Source organism: Dipodomys merriami, unplaced genomic scaffold, assembly GCF_024711535.1.
Source record: "Dipodomys merriami isolate MVZ:Mamm:240054 unplaced genomic scaffold, mDipMer1.0.p SCAF_4, whole genome shotgun sequence".
In the NCBI taxonomy this organism is placed as follows: Eukaryota; Metazoa; Chordata; class Mammalia; order Rodentia; family Heteromyidae; genus Dipodomys; species Dipodomys merriami.
This window is the reverse complement of record NW_027205603.1, coordinates 73373439-73388758: the sequence shown is the minus strand read 5'-3', so window position 1 is coordinate 73388758 and position 15320 is coordinate 73373439. Positions and strand designations below refer to the sequence as shown.

At 33.7% G+C, this 15320-nt stretch overlaps 1 protein-coding gene across 4 annotated transcripts in view; it reads left to right on the top strand.

The window, feature by feature from the left end:
* The window catches only part of Csmd3 (CUB and Sushi multiple domains 3), a 928259-nt gene that overhangs the window by 548828 nt on the left and 364111 nt on the right, over nt 1-15320 (top strand). For all 4 annotated transcript variants that reach the window (XM_069991287.1, XM_069991286.1, XM_069991285.1 and 1 more), the window contains 3 exons: nt 6092-6274; nt 10294-10620; nt 14525-14719. In XM_069991287.1, the coding sequence (XP_069847388.1) occupies nt 6092-6274; nt 10294-10620; nt 14525-14719 (705 nt within the window). The remainder of the gene's footprint in view (nt 1-6091; nt 6275-10293; nt 10621-14524; nt 14720-15320) is intronic.

Here is a 15320-nt window from a genome sequence, read left to right as displayed (position 1 = left end):
GAAGACAATAATTCAAGATGGAAACTACATCCCCAGCCCTTTCTATACTACTTTATATTATATTATATTATATTATATTATATTATTTATTTATTTGCTTGCTTGTTTCTTTTTTTTCTTTTTTTTGCCAGTCATGGGGCCTGAACTCTGGGCCTGGGTGCTGTCCCTCAGCTTTTCAACTCAAGGTTACTAGCACTCTACCACTTGAGCCATAGCACCACTTCCCGCTTTTTCTGCTTATGTTGTTCTGAGGAGTGGAACCCAGGGCCTCATGCATGCAAGGCAAGCACTCAACCACTGAGCTACCTTCTTAGTCCCCACCTGTTTCATTTTTAAAAAATGTTTTCTGTACAGAGGGATTACTGTTACATGAGCAAGATAATGAGTATATTTCCTGTAGAGCATTATTGCCTCCTCTTTAGAATAGATTTTAGTGAGATTTAAAGCCTAGGATCCAGAAACATAAAGACAAAGGAAATGTGGCTATCAAAATGATCTTCAAGGGCCTAACTTGCTGTGATAAATCCAGCTCCAATTATATATGTATAGCTATATATAATATGCATAATTATTTATAATATACATATAAGCATGTTTTGCATTTAACACTACTGTTGCAAAATGCCTGATTAAATATTATGTCTATCTCCTTGTCTACCCCCTTCCCCATATCAAGCTCAACATATACAGAAAGAGAGTAGCTGCTTATTACATTGAAAGAGCTTGGGTAGATAATCCAGTAACTTAATTCCATAAAAGGCTAATTCTGCATCAACATGACTATTTTTAAAGAAGAGCATATATCCTGCTCATTTATTGCACTCTGGCTTTTCTCAATGTGGTCTTTTATAATAGGAGTATCTGATTCTTCTTACCTGTTTTATACTTATACAAAGGTCTACACTAACACAATTGTGAGTTCTTTTACCATCTGGTAGATACAGTAAGAGAAATAGAGTTTTGACATTTTTGATGGTAGCTAGGTGACTGCTAGCAGTTATGGTTCTTTGGAAAGAAAAAAAAACCATTTACTTTGATTGTTATTATACTTCAGAAAATATTGATCTATCCCTGCTTGCAAACTCTTTTAAGCAGGTAGCTACAGAGATTTAGACAAAAATCTATATTTCTCTTTGTACTTCCATGCAAGGTACTTCAAAGGAAAATGTTTAAAAAATAGACAGGTTAAGTGAGGTTTCACGTGAACAATGCTATTTGGAGTCTTCATATACAAAAGGAAAGCTTCCTGACACTTTCATTTTACTGACCATTATTAGACTATAAGCTCCTAAGAATGTAGGTCATGTCTCCTTAATTGACTCTACATTATGTTTAGGTCATTCGATATGAGATTAATGTGACAGTTGCTGTGGATGATTTTTTTAAAGTATGTATCCACAGTGTCTCATCAATGCCTTACCTGTGCTTAGAATAAAGTCAACAGTCCTTCAGACTGCACACAAACGATGGCCCAGTCTCCCAGCTCATGCCCCTTACACCTGAACTCCTGCCGTAATGAACAATTTAGAGTTTTTGAAAAGGTGATGGCTTATGTCACACAATCATTTCTCTTGTCAAAGTGCTCATTCTCTCCAAAATATTACAAACTACCTTCACACCTCTTCCCAACACGTGCATAACCTTGCAAATCTGTCTACTCATGTTTCCATTTTATGTGCTTCTATTTGTAAATAGTATAAGCCATAACAAAAATGAAGATTATATATAGAGAGAGATCACAAAATCCCGTAGTTTTTAAGAATATATATATATATATATATATATATATATAGAGAGAGAGAGAGAGAGAGAGAGAGAGAGAGAGAGAGAAATTCATAGAACATTGATGTTCTATCTAGTTATGTCTTTTGAGTAACATTACTTTCTTTGACTACAGAGTATGAGTGCAAGACATTTTTTGGTTTATTCATTTTTCCATGCTTCACTGCCCTGCTCTTTTTTTTTTTTGGGTCCAGTCGTGGGGCCTGAACTCAGGGCCTGGGTGCTATCCTTCAGCTCTTCGGCTCAAGGCTAGCGCTCTACCACTTGAGCCACAGCTCCACTTTTGGCTTTTTACTTTTTGCTTATGTGGTTCTGAGGAATTGAACCAGGGCCTCATTCATGCAAGGCAAGTGCTCTACCACTGAGCCACCTTCCCAGCCCCTGCCTTGCTCTTTGATTCCTACTTCAGAGTGAGTAAAAGCTAATAGGCATGGGCTCCTAACAGCAAGGTTTCTGTGCTATCTGGCTTTCTTGGAGCATTGTGGTGGGGTTTATTACTTTGCCAGAGGACTGGGTGAGATGGTCAAGAGATGAGTTCAATAGAGTGTTTTTGCCTCAGTCCTTCACCTGATCACTATGGATGATTGAACTCATAATTAAAAGCCAGGGTTTTTCAGGTAGCTTTCCTCATCCAAATTCCAATAAGTATACCCCTTTTTACCTTTCTTAAGCTATACACATATTTACCCAGTAAGAATGTACCATTTGTTTCCTTTAGGTTGTCTTACTGGTAAAACATAATTTTCCATAGAAATAGTTCAACAAACAGCAGTAGAGCTCTTGCCTTGAGCTGAAGAGCTGAGGAATAGTACCCAAGCCCAGAGTTCAATTCCCACAACCAACAACAACAAAAAAAAGAAAAACAAAGACAAAAAAGTATTTTGTAAGCATCCACTGATTCTTCATTTTATGATCTTAGAATAATTTCATCTCTCAGAGTATGAAAGGAGGTTGGGATTTCTCTAACAAAGGATGGCTCCACTGGGAGTGAGACAAATAACAGCACATGTTTACAACTAAATTTGGAAGGAACAAAGTAAGCCTCTATCCTCAAAGCCAAAGGTTAGCAGAGGAGTAGCACCTGGTGCTCATCTTTTCCTTTCTTACTGTGTAAGTAACTAACTAAAAAAATAAGAGAAAGGGTTGTTGGAATAAGGAGATGGGAGGTCATAGAAAATACAAGCAAAGTACTCTGAATGCTGTATGTTGAAAACATTATGGGAAATGTAGGTTTAAATGGCAGTGGCTGAAATTTGTAGAAACAGGGCTCTTTCAACACAGTTTTCTAAGTTTAGTGACCAAGTTAACTTTGATCTTTGGAGCCTAAAGTAATAAACTCTAAGTTTAAATTCAATCAGATTTCCAGCCAAAGTGTAACATCTGGCCTTAAAGTGACACAGAACCACTCATTGATCAATCTCTCACTTGACAACAGTTGACACCGTAATTCAAATACTTCACAGTGAAACTGTGTAGGTTAAAAGAAAGTGATCTGTAAAACTTGCAGTTTTGCTGATTCTTAATGTTAAGAAGCCTTTTGGGAATTGTATTACCTCAGCAACTAGCTTACAATGGTAGTGCGATATGAATTGTGCAGCTGGAAAAAGACTCTGAGGGTTGCACTAGGTCTCACCTTTAAGCATCAGAGACAAATGAGACTGCAGTCAACATTTAAGGAGATGTAGAGAAGGAAACCCACAACTTCCCAGGCAAAAGGAAGGGAGGAAGTACTTGCAATAATGAATGCAGGCCGTGTTTTACAAATGTGATGAAAACACTGACATTTAAAATGCCTCAGACCAAGGACAAAAGTTTAATAAAAATATACGAAATTCAGAATGGTGGCAAATATGCCATGTGATAAGATTGAGTAATTTATACAAGCTAATATAGAAATCCACCTCCAGTAGGTAAATCATATACTTCCAAGATAAGCTTATATTTGTATATTACTTTTTCTTTATTACTCCTAAGCAGCATTATTCATAACTGGAACATAATCTAGGAATTTCTCTCTCTGTCTCTGTCTCTGTCTCTCTGTCTGTCTCTCTCTATGAGACTTTTGTTAATATTCAAAAATAGAATCACATGCTATGTATGCTAATTGATTATTTTTTGTCTTTTTAAAAAATCTACAGCTCTGATTTTAAAAACAGGTTCTCAGTGAAGGTATAGATTTCATATAAAGCAACTACATAGACTAAGTTCACATAACAGCTCTAACTCATAAACTTTGTGTGACATTGAGGAATTACTTTACCTAATTATATCCCCATGGCATGATGTCAGGATTAGATATAACAAATGTTTACAATTTTTACAATACATAAATAACATATAAATATTTTTCAGTACCATGTGTAAACATCTCATTAGAGGAAACAGTACATAAACAAAAACTTCTGATTATATGTATACATCAATATAGATTATTTTCCAAGGTTTATAGAAACTTGGATAAAGGAACATCAAAAGACGCTTGCATATTCTGGGCAGTCTTTATGAATGAGGTATTGTATGAATTGAGAGATGTGTAAAATCTTCTCTAGGTTTTAAATCCTTGTGCTGTAATTCCATAGGTTTGGATATGTTTTGTTCTTTTTATTTTAATGGATCATGTGCTGAAGACTTGGTCCCTAAAAAGTGAAGTGGGATGTGACAGAGCCTTCACTGTGATTTCCAGTGGAAGTTGTCTTGGCCATTAGGAGTGTGTCCTCAGTGATATTAATATAGTTGTAGTGGGATTTAGAGTTGGTTGACCGGTGGATGATTTATTGTAGCAGTGATTCAGTGACTTCTGAATCATCAGCTTCCAGTGTAAGTGATCTCTCTTCTTCCTACATGTGTCACTGTCACTATGATGCCACCTACCACCAGATCTCACAGCCCTCAACAGGCCAAGTGTTTCTTTTCACACTTCATAGAAAACTGAACCTGGGTTTCATGAATAGATAACTAGTGAATGAAATCCACTCCTCTGTTGCACAATGACTAAATTTTTGGCTTCAGAAAGACGTAAATCCTGCTATTTATACAATTGTGAAACTGCTCAAACTCTTCAACTTCTTTCATCTCCAGATTTCTTATCTATAAATGGAGGTGAGAATAGTTCCTTTGTACAATTGGTTGACAGTTAATTTTCATTCTGCACATTTACAATATTTTAACAGTACCAGCGTGGCTTCAGTGCTCAGTAAATGATAATATTGTACCTAATTGTTCTTTGTTTATAGCTCTATCATTGCACTCATGATTGCATAGTAGTGTTTATTTGCATATTTTATATTCCATATACTGTGGAGATTATTGTAGATACAAGTTTGTCTTTCTATAAAAATGTATAATCATTTGTAAATAATATTGTACTAAAGGGACAATATATAGATAACTAAAATTATACATAGATACAGTAACACATAGATACCATACATAGGTATTTACATTTATATAAAGATACAGTAATGATTCTGAATAGGAAGGGAAAAATTTGTTTAAAAATCAAAATTTTGGGGGACTGTAGGAAATCCTTAAGGTAAACAGCCATATCTATGTCGATCCACCCTTTATCTATCTATCTATCTATCTATGTATCTATCTATCTATCTATCTATCTATATCTATCTATCTATCTATATATATCTTCATCATCATAATCATCATCATCATCTTCCTATCTACCTATATACCCAGTAATTGAAGATAGGCAGATGATAGATAGACGAAATAGTGATAGGAAGAGGCAGAAAGAAATAGAAACAGAGAGAGCTATAGATAGATAGATGGATAAGAAAAAATAAGCTGAGGTTTTCAAAAACAATGGCACCCTGGAGATCTAGCTACAGCTTCCCATAGGAGGCCTTTCTGCATCATGGCCAGAAACCTCCAGCAAGGAAAACACCAGTGGTGCTTACCACAGAGGAGCTATTTCAGCCACATAGACAAGCAGAGATACAGTCAAAGTCAATCAGACTATCAAGGGAGTTTGGGTTGAAAACAACAACAACAACAACAAACCTCAGACATTGTCATAATGATTCTTCTAGGAATAAATTATCTTGTAATCTGATCAGCTATGGTAACTTCAGTCTTCCCATCCATAAAGTAAGAAAAAATACAGTTTTTGCTTTCTTTCCTAAAGAATATTTAATCAAACAATGCCCATTTAGCAGTAAAAGAAAAAAATTAAGGTTAGAGAATGTATCCAGACTTTACCCTGAAAAAACTTGCCATCAAGAGTACCTTTACTAACTTCTTATTTAGCACCTAGCTTCATATATTGGAAGGTAACTTTTATGTTCTGTCTTTACAGAAATTGAGAAGGAAAGTTGTGGTGATCCTGGAACACCCTTATATGGAATTAGAGAAGGCGATGGTTTTTCTAATCGTGATGTTTTAAGGTTTGAATGCCAGTTTGGGTTTGAATTAATTGGAGAGAAATCCATTGTTTGTCAAGAGAATAACCAATGGTCTGCAAACATACCCATCTGTATCTGTGAGTACCAAATGTTTTGCTTCTAGATGGCATATGCTACCCTGTCCTTGCATGTAATTGCTTTTGTAATTAATTGCAAAATGCTGGAACCATGTAATTATTTCTGGATGAGTAGCATTCTGCGATACTATCTTTAACAAGTGCGCTTATAAATTTCATTATAGATTTAAATAAAGTTAACATAGTTCACTTGGTAATTGCAAAATATATATTACACATGTTCTTATAACACTTAATTTGGTGGCTTTTTATAATTTATAGATAGCATGCTTATGAAAATTATGCATTGAAGCCAACTCTAATAGATACATTTAACAAGATAGTTTATGCTTATTCACAATAAAATGCACCTAAAATATTTGAAGCTTATACTCCATGTATAACACATTTTTTTTTGTCCATTGTGGGGCCTGAACTCTGGGCCTGGGTGCTGTCCTTCAGCAATTCAGATCGAGACTAGCCCTCTATCACTTGAGCCACAGCGCCACTTCTGACTTTTTTCTGCTTTTGTGGTACTGAGGAATAGAACCCAGGCCCTCATGTATGCTAGGCAAGCACTCTAGCACTGAGCCACCTTCCCAGCCCCACATTAATTTATTTTTGCATGTATATAAAGTAACATTTTTATCTTGTACATAATAAAATTCATTGTTTAGCTGATATGCTTGGATAAAAAGAACCATATTTGCAAAAATACATTAAGGTCTTCATGTTTAACTAAAAGTAAAACACAGCTTCTATTACCTATTGATATACTTAGTTTTAATTATTTTAATTTTATCTTCATTATATTACAATAAAATAGGTATTATATTTTAATCGGGAAAAAATCCCTGTTTTATTACATTTACTTTTCAGAAATTCTAGGAGAGGAAGAGTTTGAAGACACTTATTCGATCTTTTTCAATTTAGGCTAGTTTCTTTCCATAAACTGGATCACTTTGTGAGGTTCCTGCTGTGAAAGAACAAGATAGAAGAATCTTCTTTGACTCTGTTTAATATCTGAAACTTAATAATAAATTCAAAGGCTTTACTTAAAGTTCTTTTGTTCTAGCTATTCCAAAAAAGTGTTCTACAGTATTAGCTGGGTGTAGTGGCTCACACCTGTAATCATAGCTACTTAGGAGGCTGAGATCTGAGGATCAATGTTCTGAGTCAGCTTGGGCAGAAAAGTCCCCTTGAGAATCTCATCTCTAATTATCCACTCAAACCCCAGAAGTAGTGTTGTGTCTCAAGTGGCAGACCAAGTTCAAGTCCCATAACTAACAATGACAACAGAAAGACTATATAGTATTTAATATTTGGAATCTATTAATGTAATATATCAACATCAAATATGAAAAAATTGAGGTGCTGCCAATAGATAAAAACCAGGATATTGAGAAGGCTAAGAACACATTCTCCTGTTGAACCCAGCTTAAGGATAGAAATGCTTTAAAAAGTGTTTTAATACTCACTAGAACACATCTAATAAAACATATATTTTTAGTGAAAAGCAAATTTTAAAAATTCTTGAATCTCAAGGGAACATCTTTAAATATATATAAATTAGATATGCCCAATGTCCTAAAGTGTAATAAAATTTAGCAATTAATGTTTTTCTATAAGCAATTATTTAAAAATATTTGCAAGTTAATTTATTCAGAAGAATAAATAATAATATATATTTATAATCATAAACCTAAACTCTGATAGAAAGATATACTTGTATAAATGATAAGGCTGTTGTATGTGGTAACTTTACCCAAAAATGGAGATTATTATTTTTTTGTTTTTTTTAGTACTACTCAAATTTGAACTTGGTGCCATTCTCTTGTTGGACATGTTCCTTTCTAATTGAACCATAACCTCAGTCTTTTTCCTTAGGGTTTGTTGTAGTTGTTTATTTGGTTAGCAATGCTTGTAAGAAATGTACTCATTACCTTGCTCATGTAATTGTAACCCCTCTGTACGGTATTTTCATAATATAAAAAATTCACAAAAAAAAAGGTTGTGCTTTGTTCAGAGTGACCTATTGACTACAATTCTACTTCTGCCATGAGTAGTTCAGATTACAGGCATGCACCATCACACCAAGACTGATTATTTTTTAAATTTATTTATACTTTCAATTTTATAATTAAATAGTTATACAAAGAGGTCACAATTCCATAAGTCAGGTGTGAAAGCACAACATACCTTGATCAATGTCAACTTTTCTTTCACTCTCTCCTGTTTTCCCCCTTCCCAACTGTACCCTCTTCTGATTGATTATAAGTGATCATTTTAATATGACTTATTGCTAGTTATTTGAAACAAATCTTCATATTTAATATAAGGCAATTAAATATATTTCAAAATTGTGTCAATTACTTTTCTTAAAAATCTGTGAAAACATCAGAAGAAAAGATATTAACATTTCAAGTTTAATTTCCTTTTCAGTGATAAACCATTTTCTTTCCTAATTCTTACTCTTGCATTTTCTAAAGGCTGTAGGTAAAAGTTAATTCATTTGTTTTAACATTACAAATGAAACAAGGGTGAGAGTAAGACTAAATTGTCTTGTGATTAAAGACTCTTATTTGTGTGTTCTTCCAGTAATATCTAAAAGATAATTCATCAGCTTATTTGGTTGTATCTATAAGAATATTTCATGTTTATGATAAGACACATAGCTTCCACCTATATTCTGAATTTTCTCTGAACCTTAGCATCCTGCGTTAGTAATTATGTAATAACTATAATCATGTAATAATTATATAATTAAATATAGCATATTAATATTTTAATATATTTATATATTGTATTATTGGATATAAATATGCAATATTATATGTAATATACAATATATGTTAATAATGCTATAATAATAATAAGTATAATATACTTACTAATATAAATAATTACATAATGATTATGTATTGTAAAATACAAAATATCAGGTCTGGGAACGTGGTTCACTCATAGAGCGCTTGCCTTGCATGCATGAGGCCCTGGATTCAACTCCTCAGCACCACAGAAGCAGAAAAAGCCAGAAGTCGTGATGTGGCTCAAGTGGTAGAGCACTAGCCTTGCCCTGAATAGCTGAGGGACATTGCCCATGCCCAGAGTTCAAGGCCCAAGACCAACAAAAAAAATACAAAAATTCATTTTTCAATTATTTCATTAACTTTATTACTTTCTGTATGGCGTTTATATATATATATATATATATATGAGCTAATAACTTTATAGTATAGTAGAACCAATAAGATATCAAATTAAATTAATGCTTTTCTCCACTTATAGTTGCATGTATTTAAATATGTAGTCTTAAGTCAGTTTTTTTCTAATACACAAAATAGAGATGTGTAGTCCAGTAAAATCCCCACCATTTTCTAAAATATAAAGACAAAAGAGAATTAATGTATTGTGTAGTTCTCTCATTGATGTGACCAAAGACAGGAGAAAATCAAAGTTAGGAATTATTTATTGTAGCTCATGGTTTCAGAGGTATCAGTCCAACATTGTGAGGAGGGAGACATAGAGTGGTTCACATCTGGCCTAGTCTTTCTGGCCCAGTGAGCAGATAGACAGTTGAGAGCCAGCACAAGATGTAGCAAGGGTGTAACCCACATGTCCTAATTCTTCCAATTAGGCTTCTCCTCCTATAATTCACTACTTCCCAATAATACTATTGTAATTATGAATCCTACGAAGAATTAATCCAGTTAAAGTAAATCAGACTTTTTGTTATTAAATTGTCTTTGAAAATACCACCAGATACTTTCATAAGTGTGCTTCACTAAATTTCTCAGGCAATTTTCTATTCACTCAAATGGATATTTTCACAAAAGTAAAGATGGGAACATTTTCTTCCTTTTTGTAGAATATTTTACACTGTATTTATTTATTTATTTAATTAATTAATTAATTAATTTTTTATTCATGTATTTTACCAAAGTGCTGATTATGGGCCAAATTGAAGAATATGACAAAATAAGGTAAACCATGTTACTTTTAAATATTCATTGTACTTTATAATCTTCCTATTTTGCCAGTTCCTTGTCTCTCCAACTTCACTGCACCAATGGGAACAGTTCTTTCTCCTGATTACCCAGAAGGATATGGAAATAATTTAAATTGCATCTGGACAATAATCTCCGATCCAGGAAGTCGAATACACCTTTCTTTCAATGACTTTGATCTGGAATCTCAGTTTGACTTCCTTGCTGTTAAAGACGGAGACTCTCCGGATTCCCCGATTCTTGGGACATTTACTGGGGCTGAAGTGCCTTCTCACCTTACAAGTAATAGTCATATACTGAGATTGGAATTTCAAGCCGACCACTCCATGTCAGGACGTGGCTTTAACATCACTTACAATAGTAAGTTTTTGCTTTTTTATTTTTTCCATGTAACATACTTCCTCTACAAGTACAACTGGAAAAAAAACATAATACAAATCAACTCTATGCTATATATATATATATATATATATATATATATATATATATATATATATATATTTGCAAGCCATAACCTAGTTTTTCCAAGGGGGGGTCATTTAATTCTGATTTCCAACTGCATTTCACTCCTTACTCTGCCATTTCTCTTTGTCAAGGATGCTGGGTATTAACGAGATGCGTTTCCAATACCATTAATATATCAGCTTATTCTATTAAGACTTGTCATATACTCTAGCCTGCTATACATCACAGATTTGGCTGTTATTTATATGCAAGTATACAAAGAAAATAGTTCTTTTTTTCAAGCTGTTCACAAATCATTAGGACACTTTAAGTAAATATTGACAGCACAGAGTTATACTTCCAATGGGGAGAGGGAGGAAGAAATCACAGGTCTTCAAAAACATTTTGAGAAGGAAATCATTAATTTAGAGGCAGAAGACCACTGACCTGACCTAACAAAGCCACCCTGGGGGAGGATGCCTTAGTTACTGAAAATGTCATCTCTAAAGTCAAGTTATCCTATCTCTGAATCTCGTCTTTGCTACACTTTTAGGTTTGATAGCAGAACAGCAGTAATAAAACTATTCACAGTACTTAAACTAGGTTGTGTTTCTTGAAGGATAGAGAAAATTTAGTACAGAGTACAGGATTTCTAGTAAATGGATTATCAACATAAACTATTATTGTTAGGCTGACTTTTAAATTTTATCATCACATTTTTGTTATGCTGTGTTTATTTTATTTCTCTGGATGTGGGCAGTCTTTGTGGAGGTGGTTAGTTATTCATATCATACACTCATTTTTGCATTTCCAAATGATGAATATTCTTTGTCTGAAAGGGAAAAAATGTTCTTATAATTGTAGAAAAAAAGTCAGCCGGTGGCTCACGCCTGTAATCCTAGCTACTCAGTAGGCTGAGATCTGAGGATCACAGTTCAAAGTCAGCTCAGGCAGGAAAATCCATGAGACATTTATCTCCAATTAACCACCAGAAAACCGAAAATGGTGCTGTGATTCAAGTGGTATAATGCTCATCTTGAGTTGAAGAGCTGAGGGGCATAAAGGACAGCATCCAGACACTTGAGTTCAAGCCCCATGACCAACAAAAGAAAAAAGAAAAAAAAAGAAAGAAGAAAGAATCAGCTAAAGGAAAAAAAAAATCCTAGTGGTCTATTATGCTTACTTCTTCTTTCCTTTGGAACAGTTTTTGCTGTTACATATTGACCTTCCTGATTAGATAATAGCTAAGTGTGGTAGTGGTACAGTCCTAGGACTTTATTTCTCTCTTGGTGTTGCCCTTTAAAATGGAATTTCACCCTTTGCTCCCATCCTCATTGTTCAATGCAGAGCTTTGGCAAATAGTAGCAAACTATAGTTATTGTTCAATCAAAGTGACACCAATGGTGAACACTGACTCTTCAGAGTTTCAAATACACTCAGTCAAATTTGCTGTGATATGTATTACAAAGACTTTTGTGGAGAATGATCTCTGTATCTGAAATTTCTCCAACATTATTTTATATATGTATCAAAGTAAGATACATATGTGCATCTATAACTATAATTTTGTCTTAAATTTATTATTTTTTCAGGTCTTATGTACATTGTTCTGCTTCTATAATAAATTATTTAATTGATCATATGTGAAAGTTTGTTTAATTTGTCCTAAGTATGTTCTCTTTTCTGACAAAATATAAGTTGAGTATTATGTATTGAAGCAGAAATTTTCTTAATGAAGACCCAGAAACACAACAATTCAAAGAAAGATTGGACAAATGGGATTGTATGAAATTTCAGAGCTTCTATATGGCAAAGGACATAGCTAGCAAGATCAATAGAAAGCCCACGGAATAGATCTTCACTAAGCATACAACGAAAAAGGGTTTGATATCCAAAATATATTTAGAACTCAAAAAATTAAATCCCCCAACAACAAATTCTCAAGGAAACAACTGTCGATTAATAAGTGGGCTAAAGACTTAAAGCGAGACTTCTCTGAAATAAGAATGGCCAATAAACACATGAAGAAATTCTCAACTTCTCTAGCTGTATAGATATAATTTGTGGAGAGGAAGATGGATCCATTGCAACAATGAGATATATAAGACATTATGTCGAAAAACGAACTTTTCAACTTTGGCGTGTGGGAAGCGGGTGGAGGGGAAGATGGAAGGGATGGGAAGGGGAAACAAAGGAGGAGGCAACAATGCTTGATAAGAAATGTACTCATTACCTTGCCCATGCAATTGTAACCCCTCTGAATGGTATTTTCACAATTTAAAAAATGCTTTTTTTTTTTTCCAGTCCTGGACTTCGAACTCTGGGCATGGGTGCTGTCACTCAGCACCTTTTGCTCAAGACTAGCACTTTACCACTTGAGCCACAGTACCATTTCTGGCTTTTTCTGTTATTAACTGGGCTTGCTTTGAACCACCATCTTCAGATCTCAGCCTCCTGAGTAGCTAGGATTACAGGCATGAGCCACCAGCAAAACCTAGTTTTCAAAATTGAGTTGTTAAATGCAGATGATAAAACAAACATTAGATATAAGTACATCTAAATACATTTTATGTATTTCAATATTTACCTTTGTCCTTGGTTTAGTTTGGCTTATAATGATAAATTAATTGATAGAATTTTTCAGCATATCAACATTTGAATTTAAAGTTATTCAAATAAATTAAATATTGCCTACACTGATGTAGAGTGTGAATCTAATATTAAATCATATACATCTCATAAAATCTACTTTACATTTTTAGAATCTATTGGTTTGCTATGAAGGAAAATGTTCTTTGATTTATAGCATTCTAAATTAAAATTTTACAACACATATAAAGAAAAGCAGATGGATGAAGAGGAAAATAGGTAAGCTTAACCTTCTGTAACTTGTTCAAATAAACACACTGTATTTATACATTTGTTATTTGAATTACCTGGACTGAACATGCACCATGGGCAAAATAAGGTAAAATAAGGTCATTCTGAGAGGCATAAATACATCACCCATGTACAACATAGTGTTAAGGAGAATTTAGAAGCCATAACAAGGGATACATTCCAAGCCTATCAAGTTTTATTTATATAACTGGAGGCCAGCGAGTTGACTTTTGCTAAGCTTAACACTGCTTTTGATAGTAGTAAAGACCATAGCAGCCAGTGACAATTTGCTCACAAGTGTTACTAAATGTCAGGTGTGATAACAACTTATCATTGTGTCCAGAACGTGAGAATTACAGAAATTAACTCTTTTCTTTTCCTGCATGGCAGAAAGAAAATGTTATAGAAATTCATAAAGAAGCAAGAACTTCATAGTATCCCGAAACATTTCCCTTTATTTCTCACAAGGAATTTTTTTTTCTTCCCATTGCCCACAAAGTGAACAATAGGAGTTTCAATAAAATAAAATCAACCTGCTCAAAATTCACATTAATTATAATTCTAAGCAGCTGGAATACTAAGCAGCTTATTATAATGGGAGTTTTACATAGAGCAAGTCTAATGAAATTCATAAATAAATAGAAATAATGGAGTTTAATTCATATCAAAAGTTATAAAGTGAATAATTTCACTATAATTCATATTTCAACTCAATCACACCCATTAAAAGTAGACAAAGTAGAAATGTTCATAGTAAACTCTTTATATCTTGAAACAATGAATAAATAAAACACTTTCTTAGAAGTAAACACACATTTTTTTTTGGTTTTTGGTTTTTGGTTTTCTTTTGTTTTTTAAGAATCACTATTTCTTCTTCCAAAAATATGTGGACATCCCTCACCTTCATAATGCTTGGGTGTTTTTATTTGTCTTTCTAAAGCATTTGGCCATAACGAGTGTCCTGATCCTGGAATTCCAATCAATGCTCGGCGATTTGGGGACAACTTTCAACTGGGGAGTTCAATTTCAGTCATTTGTGAAGAAGGATTTATTAAAACCCAGGGAACAGAGACAATTACTTGCATCCTTATGGATGGAAAAGTAATGTGGAGTGGACCTATTCCAAGATGTGGAGGTAAGTACCAAGGTGCACAAGAGATATGACCAGCATCTTTACCTACTTGAAGCCATGGGAAGTTGTTCAATGTTCCTGGACTATTGTGATTCTCATCTTAAAGTGTCTCTCAGTATTATCCATCATACAAATCTAGTAATACAAACTTAACTCCCCTTTTCACATTTTAGAAACAACTTAATAGCTTGTTTGTGTGTCTGTGTGTGTGTGTGTGTGTGTGTGTGTGTGTGTGTGTGTGTGTGTGTGTGTGTGTGTGCGTGTGTGCTGATTCTCAGAGCCATCATATTTTTGCTTGGCTTTTTGTTCAAAACTAGTGTTGTACTTCCAGAGCCACACTTCTACTTCCAATAGTTTCCTTTCAATAAGAGTTCCTATTAAAAGATGGTAAATATTGGTTGCTGGTGGAAATGTCCTTTAATATGCTTAGTTATATGTATACATGCAATTTTAAAGTTTTGTATATAAAAGTGCAGTTTATTATTCCTATATTATTCTGTTTATAAAAAAAGTAAATAAAGCAAATTTAAGCTAAAGCACTTATATGTTTAAAATGCATAAGGTTTGAAAGTATAATTTGCTATTTTCTTGTTCAATTATTATT